Below are 13,985 nucleotides of genomic sequence, written 5' to 3'. Positions count from 1 at the left end.
TTAGGAATATGAAGAAAAAGCTCATTTTTATCCCTGCAATTGAGCTGTTTTTTTTCAATTTTTCCTTCTTAATTTTACTTTTTATAAACAAAATAATTTGAAAGAAAAACCCTGTGCAGGTCAAAAGAAGCTAACATGACATACTATGTGGATATACACTTATAGATGGATAAATGATCATTTCACTAAAGTCAACAAACTAACCCAAACCCTTTACCACTTCAAAGTTTTATTCATGAAAACCATTCATAAACCATCCCATTTTTGTCTTTATTGTGGCTCTGACATTTGTTATCATTAGTGAATATAAAAAGGATGGGTGTAACAATTAATCCACTTGATTGATCAATCTGTCATGGGCAAGTTGCTAATCGAATCGACCTTCCAACTGAAAAAAAACAATTATATCGATACTGGAAAACACCATTTGGATTGATTCACAGTAGGTTCCTTTTACTATAAGGTAAAAATAACCAAGTTCTGTTTGAATTATTATTCTGTTTGAATTATTTTCATGTGGAAAAACAGCAGGGGGCTGAACTAAATGAAATTAAATGTGAATGGATTTGCCATTAATTATTGTGTGTTTGTACTTACATATAATTTACACTTGATTATCTTGTAAAAAAAAATACAAGGAATCTGGGAAACTTCACCTACACTGTTCAGTACCCATGCATTAATCTCTGAGTCACTCTTGTTGAGGTTTTGGCTAAAGATGTCCTGGTTTGATTTCAGGTCAATAAACTGAATTCAATCGGATTGCTTAAAAGGAACAAATACTGAGTATGAATCGTATCATCAACCACAAATTATGAAAATAGTGAAATTGTTGTTCCAATGAATCGTGACACCCCTGGTGATGTAACTTTCCAGGTTTTCCATAAACTATTCTCAAAATGTCTAAAGCCAAAAGAGGGACCTTTGTGAGCAGAAAAGTCCTTCTGTTATGATACATTTGTTGTCTAACTTAAATAACTGTTTTTTTTCAAGATGAACACAAAAACAGTGAGCCCTTTTTGTGATAGAAACTGTCTTCCTTCTTGCGCAGTATAAACCATATTGACGGTGATTAGGCTAAAATCTGACTTGTGTTGCAGATGTAAAGATGCCAGAATACCATTGAGATGCTGTAGATCAGCGGTCTCCAATCCCCAGGCTGCGAACCGGTACCGGCCCGTGGGTCATTTGGTACCGGACCGCACAGAAAGAATAAATAACTTACATTACTTCCGTTTTATTTATTTCGGAAACTGAAAGATGTTTTATTTTGAAAAATTGCCCGATTCTCTGTCACATCCATCTATGTGACTCTTGACACAAGCCAAGGGGCTCTTCTTTGTCACGTGATAGGTTACCACTAAAAGTAAACACAGGAGCTAGCAAAATGAGTAAACAACAAACGTCTTTGGAAAGTTTCTTTGCCGAGGGAAAAACGCCCACCCAGGAGACAGAAGAGGACTTCCAAAAAAAAGAAAGCTACATTTGATAGACAGTACTTCTTTTTTGCACCATGAGTGTGGGAAGGGGAGAGGATGATCAGACCTGTGTGATGTACAATGTCATCCGTGTCAAAATAAAAGCTCAGAGGTTGTCGTGTCACTCTCCGTTTCTCCTTCATCATAGCGTTGCTACAATAATCGTCCTCCATATCTTAAACGCTGGTCCGTGAAAGTTTTTTCTGACGTCATACGTCCGTGGCATCAAAAAGGTTGGGGACCACTGCTCTAGATTGTTGTGAAAAGAAGGTATTTGAATGATCTAGAAGCAGCAAAGTGCTTAAACAAAAAAAGCAGACGTAAACTTCAGGAACTTCAAATTTGAAATCCATATTTCCACATTCTTAGATGACTCTGCTCAAACACGCCTTATAGCATGTCAGAACCGTGTTTCCAGCAGGATCAACCAGCTGTGCTCCTTCGTGTCCAGCACCGCGTCAGAAGCACTTGACAGTTGCTGCGAGGCGGCTTTGCTCTCTCTTTTACATCGCCGGCTCCCTCGTGTTGCGTTGTCTTGTGGACCGCAGACGCACAAACACTGACAGGAAGCGATAATGCTGCTGACTTGCTGCGCTACATCTCTGTTTATGAAGACTGACAGCTCCCCGCCAAACCTCAGTACTCTGCACGTTTTACACACACACACACAACAACACGCACGTTCGTGCAAACAAATTGCCATACGGAGGCATCATCTGATACACTCCGGAACATAATTTCCACTGCAGCAGCACACACATTAGCACAGTGCCACACTCAGATGTCTCCCCTGAAGTAGTCATTGTTTTGAAAGCTGTTGAGGACAGATTGATGAAGTGTAACACATGACTAACTCAATTTAACTAAATGAAACCGTTTTGTTGTCATGGCAACGAGTTATTTGCAGAGTGAGTAATACCCTCGTCTTTTCAACTGTGGGAGTCATCAAACAAGAGGCTAATTAACTTAAGTATCACCTTCTGAATGTTTTAAATCTACATCAGTGCTTTGATGTTCCTGATGCAATTTCGGGGACAACGGGACACAACCTTTGTGTAACTGACACACTTTTGGCATGAGTTTAGTCGTTTTTATCCAAGCTGGGCTCTACCAGGCTATCATGAGATAATTGCTAACTGGACTGATGCATTAAAGTTGGACGATCCCTCCTGCCTGGTCATTTTATCAGCGGTCCTCGGGAGACCACAGTCAGCGGTAAGGGCGTTGACCCCCTCGCCTCAGCTGAGCGCTCAGAGGACGGCGTGTCAGTAAGAGTCTATAAACTCGCACAGCCTTGCGTGCGCACACAGCGGCGCGGCGTGCCGCTTCCGCCGGCACCGACCTTCATTAACCTCATAAATGCCAGCGGTGTTCCTGTCGCGGCTCCTAATGCGGTTATCAGCACAAACACAAACAAACGTGACAGCAGCCTTTCAGGGCTGAAACTGAAGCTACAGATTGCTGAAAGGCCTCTTCATTTTTATTTTTTATTTTTTTTGCATGAGCACTGTGACATTGGGGTGTCCTAATGGGTAGAACCAGCAACGAGCACACTCCCCCATCCTGCATGCACCCCCATCCCTGCAGCGGCTGAGCCTGCTTTGGTAAATAAAGCCAATTTGTACGAAGTCACTTCATTTGTTCCTGAACACTTCCTGGTGTATTGGTACAGTAGAGTTCGTCAGATTATCTTCCATTAAACTCCGTGCGTCTTTTCGTTAAGTCTTTTTTACAACGGCTAACCAGACTGTCTCACAAAAGCCAGCATACCAACACTATAGATGCAAAGATGACAACATTAAGAGTGAAAAAGTAGAAATCAATCTACACACAAATTCCAAAAGTATCCTTGTCAATTTTTGTTCACGATGTTTTAAATCTACATTTGTGCTTTGCTGTTCCCGATGTAATTTCTAAGACAATGCTGTGAAGGACTACTATGTGAAAAGTAAGCACTAACAAGCTAACGGTTTAAGGCAACGTGTAAAAAATACTTATCCTCAGCTTCAACACAATCGCTTCTCTGAGATTTGGGGCCTAACTGAAACTATTTAAAGTATTTTGTTCTTATATTTTACTGCCATAAAGGTGTGGTAGGTGTTGTTCCATGGCACAAGCTTTTCCTCTTTAGTTTGTTTTGAAGTTGTGCTGCAACAATGTAGCCGTTTCATTTACGTGCAGTTCATGTTTTTACACTCGCTAGCTACACACACTTTATGGAGGTGCGTGCAGCTCAAAACGGAGGCGCCGGGGACCCTAGAAACGTCTGCAAACATGTGGAAATCCTGCATTTCCCGAAGACAAGCAAAGGGATCATTCATTTACCTTTTTTTTTGGGTGGGGGGGGGGGGGGGGTGGTCCTCCTTTGCTGCACTTTCAACCTTGGAGTCATGCATGTTATTCATCTCCAACAGAAGTGAAATCTGCCTCAATATCAGCCTCATCATTAAATCTCCCTACAGTTCATTAAGGTTTTGGATTTTGTCACTATGTAACTAAATGGCTCCCTTTAGTTACTGGTCTGATCAAGGGTTGGGGGGCTGCTAGAAGCTAGAAGCTCTTGGCTGCCGCCTCGCCAAGAGCGAACAGTAACCGCCGCATGAATGATGTGGCACTCTGCTTTTTCACATTCCCGTAGCCGCAAACCGGAGTCCATAGGGAGTCGGAAACTAAATTAAATTAAGGAGAATTTGTAAATAGATCTCGTGTTTTCGGTACTAACGGTACACTTTAACACACTGATGACAGCCATGAGCAACGTCCATCCAGATGTTTTCTGTACGGGCTGATATCCCTTTGGGAGAGGGGGTGCACAAAAACCACAAAGCTGTAATTAATTAAGAGCACAGTCCCTGAATCTGCTCTCAGATTTCCAGGAATTTGGGAGCAGAGGTTGGGTGCTGTCAAAAAAGAAGGAGCAGTCAACAAAAGTCTGATCTGTAATCTGGGGTGATTTGTTTGCTCCAAACAATTGCAAAAAAAAAAAAAAAAAAAAAAAAGAGGAGTTTGGCCAAAAAAGATTTAATAAACACAGCGGATTCAACCTTTTGAGCTCACACATAGGTTTCACGAAGTCCATCTAGAAATAATCTGCAGCCTTTTCGAGGGATTAAGCCCCACATGCCAGGCAAAAATCCCTCCGTGACTTCATTTAGTTGTCCGCTTTTTATTTATTTTATTTTGCTCCAAGGTTTATAAAAATAATTGTGCCGCAATCTCAAGATGTTGATCCTTTGGCATTTAGGATGAAAACGATGAGAAAAAGGTTCAAACTTGGCCCGGCTTATGAGTAATCTGAGGTCAAGGAGTACAAAAAAAAATAATAATATAGTGGGTTTGTATATAAAAATATATCATGACTGGTGCAGTCAGTCCACCTCTTTCATCTCTGCAACCAGCCGTCATCTCCACCTCTCAGAGGCACCACTTCATTGCCAAGCGGCCCCTGAACTGGCCCCTAATGTCCCGTGTTATCAGAATGAATCAGCAGTGCTGATAGATTAACTGCAAAGAAGAAGAAAAAAGAAAAAGACAAACTGGCCTGCCGGCTAATGTGTGCGCATCTGTGTGCCATTCATATGCAATGCTTAATGTTGTGGAACCAATTCTGTCGTTTCCATTATGTAAATACATTTGCCTCAGCACTATATTTTATGTATTGTCTCCCTTGTCTCAATTACTTGGGCTATTAAAAATCAAGAGGTTATGGAAATGAGTCGCGGTCGCCTGTTTGTGGTTTGATGACAACTGCAAAGTGTTTTTTTTTTTTTTTGCTTTTTGGAGTCGGACACGTCGACGCGCTCCCAGCGTTCATCCATATTCCAGGATGTGATGGGGCCGACATGCTGACATCTTCAAGCATGAACAGCACACCAGTTGTCATAAAAACTGCAAACAAACAGAGCGACTTTTCATTTATTTAGATTCCTTCTCCTTTTGGAGGAAGTGCGGGAATAAGAGTTTTTTTTGTCTGATCCTTTAGTTCTAGCCAACTTATTAACTAAAATAAATGAGGAAAGCATGTGCAAAGAATGAATACTTTAATATAATTTTTCAATCTTTTAAAAAAAAACATGTCATTCTGGACTTTTTCTTCTTCTCCCTTCGGAGTAAAATGACAAACTGATAATGAAACAGATGGTTTATTCAAACAGTGTTTGTGAACTTTAAAAAGTGGATGTTTTTACAGCGGATGCATCATCTACACTCTGCTGCTGCTGATAAAACAATGTGGGATGCAAGATATCATGGATTTGTTTTTTGGTTTTGTTTTTTAATTATTTTAGCTCGGAATAAATGGAACACAACTGTTTTCTATTAATTCAATCCAATTAAATTAATTATGAAAGATTTTCAGTATTTAATTAAAAAAGCACACATAGAGAAAAAAACTAAGACTCTTATGTGAGATTATTTTCTTTGTTTTTTATATAGTTTATTAATTTTTTATCTAAATATTGACCAACAAATAGCCACAAAGAGTCAAAGTTTAGTCTTTTTTTTGTTTTTGTTTGGATGTAAGTTTTCTTATAAATGATGACAACAAAAGTTGAAATATTTAAAAAATCTTATTTTGTGTTTAAGTGATATGGATCAGTCTTCTCCAGAGTATTAAATGCTGGCATTCATCTCAACAACAGCACTTTGGAGTTAAAAATAGAAAGAAAAAAAAAGGGGGTTGATTGATGGTTAAAAAATGCATAACTTTTGCTTCATTTGTTCTAACTACACTTTTTTTGTTTATTTATTTTTTCCTCTAGATTGTTTCCACTGACATTTTCGAGGGCAGACGCTTCCTTTTCTGGCGGCTGCGCCAGCCGCCCCGCCGTGGATCCTCCGTGCGCACTGATGCGCGCCCAGCTTTGGAACCGCAGAAACGCAGCGCGCGGGCGCGAAGTGCCGTAAAGTTTTTGTTTTTACCTCTTCTCTTCGACCGCCTCCTCCGTCTCCGCTTCAGCTTCATCTTTGCCGTTTGTCCAGCCTGCGCACCTGCCGCGCGGCCGCCGTTCCCAAGTAGGGATGCCATCTGCGCAGCCTCCGGAGCGACGCACGGGAACAACTTGGAGCCGCCGGCGCGCCTCTCCTTGGTGGTACTTTGTCTCGCCTCCGCAGCCCCCGTCCAACGCAGCGCCGTCCGCTACGAGTAAACCCCTTTAATGGTCCCCTCCACGCCTGGGAGGTGTGTGTGTGTGTGTGTGAGAAAGAGGAGGAGGTCGCGTCTGCTCCTCCTGTATCACCTCTGGAAGTCCAGCTCCAGCGTCTGTGTGTGTGCGGAGCAGCCGCCGTCACTCCCGTGCCTCTCCGCCAGCTCTGCCGCACCTCTGCAGAAATTTAGGGGGGCATCAGCCACTTTGGACTCAATCATGCGGGACGCCTATCTATTTGCTGCTGAGATTTCTAATTAGGGTCCAATCGCGGCTGTTTGGGAGGTGTGACATCACCAGCGACACCCACCAGCTCACACCCCTCCTTCACCCTCAGCGCTCTGACTCGCTGGCTGTTCTTTTTCTTTTTTGCTGGCAGTTTGCTCCACCTGAAGGATGCTGGAGATGATTCCCGCCTTGTTTAGAGGGGTCAGAGGTCAGCCAAGAAGGTTATCCAGGGAACATCAGCTAAGGAGAGCTCAGCCTCTCCTTTTAAGGACCCACTCAGATGAAAACGTGTTTGTTGTGTTTTCAACATGTTTTTGGGGCATTTTTCTGATGAGGGAGAACGAATATGAAAACAATTTTTTAAAAATTGCATTTAGTGTTACTTTATTCAAACCGTTGTGAATCAGGAGTAGACTAAACAATGGCTCACAAAGCTTGTAATTGTGTATGTAGAAACTATGCTGGAGGGGCCACAAGCTCCCATTCTGATGCATCCACTTGTAGACAAACGGATCCATGTGAATCTTGGTTTTCCTCGTCCGAGCTGGCATCTCACTCAAAACTGTACAGCTCCCAACAACGGTAATGTTAGGTGGGGCTGTAAGCTAGCGGTTGAGGGTAAACAAATGAAGGCAGGCTCACTCAATTTCTAATGAAGTACTGCCGCCCTGCAGAAACTATGTCCTAGAAAATGACGCATTTTTTTGTATTTGGCTAATCATAATTGCACTGGGAACGCTTTTACAATAATAAAAAGATGATTAGACCACAGGACTTTGACTGATGGAAAGCCATGTCTGCCATTTTTTCCCCCTAAAAGTTCGATTGGAATTTGACTTAAAAAATCAAACTTAAAAAATGTATATTTATCTTATGTTTTGTCCCTAAATCGCTTGTTTTGAGTTTAGTCTTTTAGTAACCTTCAGCAGCACCAGACAAATAATAATAATATATTTAAAAAAAAGGAAACCTTGCAGCAAAGTTGTGACATTTTGACATTTTGGGGCGAAAGCGCGGTGTCGAGGCTTTCAGAACGCATTTGTGTTCCTCCTGGCTGCAGGTTAACCCCCCCCCCCATCCCCCCTCTCCCTTCCAGGCCTCTGTGGTAGAAGGTCAGGTGTGTTGGAAGGAGGCGCCGCCGGACGCGCTCCACAACTCCCCGCAGTGAATAAATGTGGATTCATATCAGCTTCTTCATTCTTGTGCGTCTTTGCACAACTGATGCATAAAAATAGAAAAACCTCAAAAATGGCTGCTCCTGTTGTTGTTAACCCCCCTCCCAGGTTCTGTAAAGACCCACCCTCATGAAAACAGCGTTTTTGATGTTTTTAACATCTGGCGTTTTTCTAATGATGGAGATCATTAAAAAAAGCACAATTAAGATTAAAATGACATTTCTGAGTATTTTTTTATTCAAATTGTTGTGAAGCAGACACAAAAATGCTGTTTCTATGACGTAGAAAATACACTGGGTGGGTCACACGCTCCCGGCTCTGCTTCATTCTGATGCATCCACTTGTAGACAAATAGATTTATGCACGTCTTTGGTTTTCTCGTCCAAGCTGGCATCTGGCTCAAAACTTTATGGCTGGATAGCTCCAATAGCGCCATTTTTGTTGCACAGGTTGGTCGTGTAAGGGGCTGCAAACTAGCATGAGAGCATGCGAACAGAGAGCTCACAGCAATGTGAAGGACGCGGGATTGCTAACAGTCCCACCCACAACTCAGAAGCAGGAACTCTTGCTGCTCTGCAGAAACTATGTCCTTAAACACAAAATGTTTTTTTTTTAATTTAGGCTAAAAATGCCATAACCATAATTAAAAGACCACTGGGAGCACTTTTACAGTAGATCAACAGATGATTGGAGTGGGTCTATAAATCCACTACAGTGCATGTTTACGTTGTAAGTGTGACTTTGAGGCTCTGCTCTTAGGTAAACCCCCCCTCCTCCAACCTCCAAGCCTGGGGGAATGGAGGCAGTGAGGGTGGGGTAACGGGGCCGTACACCAGGCTGCAGCCTGCCCTCAGGACGCCCACAAATATCCATGTAAATTGCAGTTTAAGAGAAATCAATAGAAGTGACAAGTTGCCAATGCCACTATCTGGGCTGTAATGAAGGTGCGTTGGTGGGGGTGCGAGGTTGTTGCTGGAGCGTTCATAGATAACGGCAAAACGAGCGGGTGGAGGTGCGGGTCAGAGGCAGGAGCGTGAGCAGCAAGGTCAGTGGTTAGTGGATGGTTGTCAAATGCCTGCTTTATTCTTTACGGGTCATTTGCTGTCACCTTAAACTAACGATCAAGGGGCGACACTATACCTCCATCTAAAACCCTCCACCCTTTAAAACACATGCTACATCATTTCCTATTAGAGAAAGGCTGTTCATGTTTGTGCCACACTGTAACCAAAAATGTTGGTTCAATAAGGACAAAAAGCCTTTGATTTAATAGATAATTTGTTTATTTCAAAATTCTGACCCGGAATGGGTTCCAGCTACTTCTTTAAGGATAAACTTTATACAGTTTTTTAAATTATGGAGTAAAGACTGCTTTCACGGTGGTATAACCAGGACAACACGGTTCAGTTAGGCAGTAAAGACTAAAAATGTACACTTTCACTTGGCTGCATCTGCTTTTGCAGTGCTCTTACAAAAGAACCAACATGTCTGTAAATGCACTCTATAAATGACATTGCAGGCATTATGTAAAGGTTTTATGTCAACATGAAGCCCACTTATCCATTTTACCAAGGAAACGCAAGTTACTTTATAGTTAAATAAAATTATAATTATTTCAAAACAACTAAATAAAGCAAATTAAATTCAATGTAACTAGGTTATTTTTATAGCTAAAGCGCTTTGGTTCAAGAGGTTTTTTCCAAAAGGCTTGTTTTGATTTTAATTTTGCGCATGCTCTGTGTAGAAATATTTTCTCCGGACTTTCGGATCAGTTTGAAAGAAGTTTGACTGCATTATGCGTAAGGAGAATGGATTGAAACTGTTGCTATCCACTGATAATTTGGTAAACCCAACATTTTAAGACCGATAATACCTTACAGAAGATAATCTACCAATTAATATTAGTATTTATTCAACTTTTTATGGTTTTGTGCTTTTAAAACAATGTCTGGTAAATTTTACACTTGGCTTACTGTAAGTCACACGTTAGAAAGTGTTTGACAATCTAACAAATTTAACAATATTGTTACATGATGAAATACCTTTTTTTAGATAAACTTTTTTAATTGTGTTTTAGAATACGCATCTGCATTATTCATTTATTTAAAGGAAAGAGAAAGTAAAGTCATGTGTGTGGCTTGTATCAATATACTGTATAGTTAACATGTTTTCTTTTTCATTTTGACCTCAGACATGTGCAGAGTCGGCAGAGCCACTTGAAGATGATGATGTCATCACAAAAAGAAGCACAAGAACTTCACTTTGCTGCCTATTTGGTTCCCTCTGAAATTTGAAAGTCTAGCCAGAGACAATGGAGAAGACTGGACCTAACTGTGGACTTTGAATTTAAAGCTAAGCAAAAAATGAAGCTCAGTGACCCCAAAATGTGTTAAGCTGGTTCAGAAAATAGATGAATGGCATTGGATGAAAGATCTACAGCTTCCAATACATTTGGACACACACAACTCAAAGATCATCAACACATTAGCTGAAGCTCTTGGGTTCAAGAGTTAAACAACGGGTTGTATTCTAATCATCAACTACAGAGCAGCCAAACCTGGAGAGTTCCAGCAATCACACCATTTTGGATGTGTGTGGGAACCCCCCCCCCCTTTGCCCAATAGTAGCAAGACAGGCTCTGGCAACTCTGTGCTTCCGAAAGGGATAAAAAGGGTTAAGATGGATGGACAGAAGAATGGATGAATGTACAATATACTAAAACCTAAAAAAAACCTAGTTATGGATCAGCTCAGTTTGATTTAATAGATATTTTCCAAACAGGGTTTGTCCAAACAGCATTGGTGTGAATGAGCCCTAAAATTTTGCTGGGGGCTTGTCCGTGATACGGGTAAAGTGAGATTGGCTGTTGATCCTAAATAGTCAGAATCTAGCAAAAGCATTTAATTATGTGGTTATATAATATATATAGATGTAAGGGTTAATGGCCGACGAAGTATGCATTATCACTTAACGCACGCCGTGGAAGCCTGAACCGTCCGACGCGAAGCAGTAAAAAGTTATAATGCATACTTCGAAGGCCATTGACCCGCCTATACCATGGATGGTCAAGATTTAAACAGTAACCCGTTTTAGTCCTTAATTCTTGTTTTTTTTCCAATTTGAAACACTTTTCTCACAAAAAGCGGGCTATTTCTTATTTGTTACGGAGCGGCGCCGCACCACGTCTATGCTGATCTTTTTCCGATGGATTGAATAAAGCGTCAGTTCAGAGAGAAAGTTCACCTCTCACCGCTTGTTTTTGTCCAAATGATGAAGCTAAAGGTTGTTTTAAAGAGGCCGGCGCAGTGATATAAAACATTTAAGCTAGGTGACTGGAACTTATTTTTTCCCCTTGGGGTTATACTGTGGTATATCACTTTTTAACGCATACCCAGCAGCCCATCAGAATCGAGTATTCACCCCGACCATGGCATATATATATATATATATATATATATGTGTATGGATCCAGGCTGCTCCAGCAGCATGGTTCCAGAGAATGAGCATAGATAAAATGAACTGAATCCTTTTTTAGACAAAGTGAGTCCTGGATTAATTTAGTAAAATAAAGATAATCCTATTGAGAATAGATTATATTTATATTTGTATTATGATAGAAAAAAAGACTAATTTGACAGTGCAACCTAAACAGGCGGGATCAAAACTTATATAAAACCCATTTAAACTTTAAAATGTAGAATATAAAAACTCAAATACCCAAATTCTTAATTTGAATGAAGAAAAACTGGAGCTTGAAATTCACTAAAGGTCCATTCGTAGAACTATGAGATCAAACTGGGAAGCCTGAATGTGGCCGCTGGGACGTGCTCCCAGTTCCATGTGGAACGTTTCGGCACTCCTCTGTTTACTCAGCAGGCTGAATTATCCAAACACTTAGCATTAGTTTGATGTCATATCTATGGATTAAAGAGACAGATTTAAATTATGATTACGGCAAACACGTGGCAGCAGCCCCTCTTTTTTCCGACATCAAATCAGACACCTGCAATCTAAGATAAGGAGGCCAATCAGTAAACTCCCCAGACACATTTATTTTCTGCTCTTTTGATTTTCTTCAAAAATATATATATTTAAAGGAACATGGCATGTGTATTCAGTTTTTTTCTTTTTCCATCCTTTCTTTTCATTATAAAACTGAAAATGTGGCCTAAGCTCAGGTAGCACGGTTTCCATGGTAATACACGTGTTGCTCTAATCAAGATGCTGTAATTAACATTTATTTTTGCCGAAGACTTCTGATGGAGCATTAAGTGTCAAGTTCCAACTCGATGGCTGCGTTTTTTGCTTTTAGTTTGGAGGAACAAAATCTGCCGTTCTACGCTTTTAATGGAAAGTACGACTTGATGCGTTAGCATTTTTGCCCTTTAATGTCAAAGAATGTTTGGAAATTTTCTACCTGCTTTTTGATGGAGCTTAAAAAAATGAAAATACCCTAACACATTGTTTTAATTTAAACAAATCAAGAAACAAAACAGTTTCTGGTTTATGGAAATAATGGCAATATAGCGAGAGGAGCTGCTTATCAACTCTCCCAGCCAGGTTAAAGTAGAGGAGCAGAATCCCTCGGAGGGCTTCGTCATCACTCCCCGCATGAACACTGATTCTAAGCTTTTTTAGTTTTTTTTTTTTTAGGTGTGTGTGTGTGTGTTTGGGGCGGGGGGATTATGTGGCTGTGGCCTTATCAGGTGGGTGCTCACGCTCCTCACAAGGCAGGTGACTGGGAAACGTACAAGCACCTTCATCTCTCCTCCGCAGCCGGTTCGTCCCTCAGAATTTAATCCGCGGCAGGCAGCGGCTCTCTCCTGCAATAACTCTTGGAGCAGCGATAGAATGTGTGCTGCGTGCAACCGTTCCGCATTTTATGCTAAGATTCCACATTAATTTGTCAAACCCTTAAAACAGTTGTAATCAATAAGAATATTTGGGCTGCTAAGATGTTTTTGCAATAAACTAAACCCTTAAAATCCAGATTGTTTTACAAGAAAGATTCTTTCTTCTGATAACATGTCAGTTTTCCCATTCTGTCGAAGGACATTTAAAGTCCCACTCCCACCTTTAATCTCTTTTAAAAGTGTTCCCAGTGGTCTTTTAAGTATGATTATGCCATTTATAGCATGTCGTTTTCTCTAACATAGTTTCTGCAGAGCAGCAGGAATTCATTACAAATTTACCTCCAAGTTGTGGGTGGGGCTGTTGCCATGGAGCAATCGCACCCCCCCCCCCAGCAGTGGGAAGGGGGGCTAACAGCTAGCCATTTGCCTCTGATTCACAAGTTGAATAAAGAAATACGCCTTTTTGGGAAAAACACACTCCAGCTGCCACTGAAGTCCATCAGCTTTGGTTACAGACAGGAGAACACGAGGCTTGTGCTTGAGCTGAGAGACTCAACCGACCCTGTTGTAAGAAACACCAACTGGACGCAAATGGAAGGCAGAAGAGGCTGTTGACCAGGCCATCAGCAAGCTTAAGCACAACAAAGTCGTGGGAAAGACACAGTGAGGCAGAGCTAGATTAGGCTGGGGAACAGTCCCCAAGTTCTGGTCCAAAGCCACAAGAAGTGAGAGGAAAGAACTGGTGATTGAAGAGGTGACCAGGAGCCAGGAAAACTAGTAGAAGATCAAAGCACTCAGCCAGCCTCAACAAGGGTGTTGGACAACATGGGACGGCGTGGTCAATAGGACCATAGGGTGGTCTGACATATGGAAGATGCCTCAAGCAAGGCTGAGGTTCCTCATCCGGGCCACCTATGACATCCTACCCAGCCCGAGCAATCTGAGCCTATGGTTTGGCTCAGAGGAAAATTGCCATCTCTGCAAGACTCCAAACCCTATGTTACAACACATCCTGTCCGGTTGCAAAGCAGCTCTGGCCCAGGGTAGGTACAGATGGTGGCATGACCAGGTTTTGAGGAAACTGGCAGAGGTCCTGGAAGAGATGAT

At 41.5% G+C, this 13,985-nt stretch overlaps 1 protein-coding gene across 2 annotated transcripts in view; it reads right to left on the bottom strand.

Moving 5' to 3' along the window:
* adarb2 (adenosine deaminase RNA specific B2 (inactive)) overlaps positions 1-6,831 on the bottom strand; it is a 230,405-nt gene extending 223,574 nt beyond the window's left edge. Inside the window, exon 1 of one of the 2 annotated variants that reach the window (XM_020712721.3) lies at positions 6,399-6,831. In XM_020712721.3, the coding sequence (XP_020568380.1) occupies positions 6,399-6,504 (106 nt within the window). In that variant the 5' untranslated portion in view covers positions 6,505-6,831. The remainder of the gene's footprint in view (positions 1-6,398) is intronic. The other variant, XM_020712719.3, reaches the window with a different exon arrangement.
* Positions 6,832-13,985: the final 7,154 nt, after the last annotated feature.

This window comes from Oryzias latipes, chromosome 20 (genome assembly GCF_053564925.1).
Source record: "Oryzias latipes strain Hd-rR chromosome 20, Olatipes_Hd-rR_3.1".
NCBI classification, from domain to species: domain Eukaryota; kingdom Metazoa; phylum Chordata; class Actinopteri; order Beloniformes; family Adrianichthyidae; genus Oryzias; species Oryzias latipes.
This window is presented reverse-complemented; position numbering and strand designations above follow the sequence as displayed.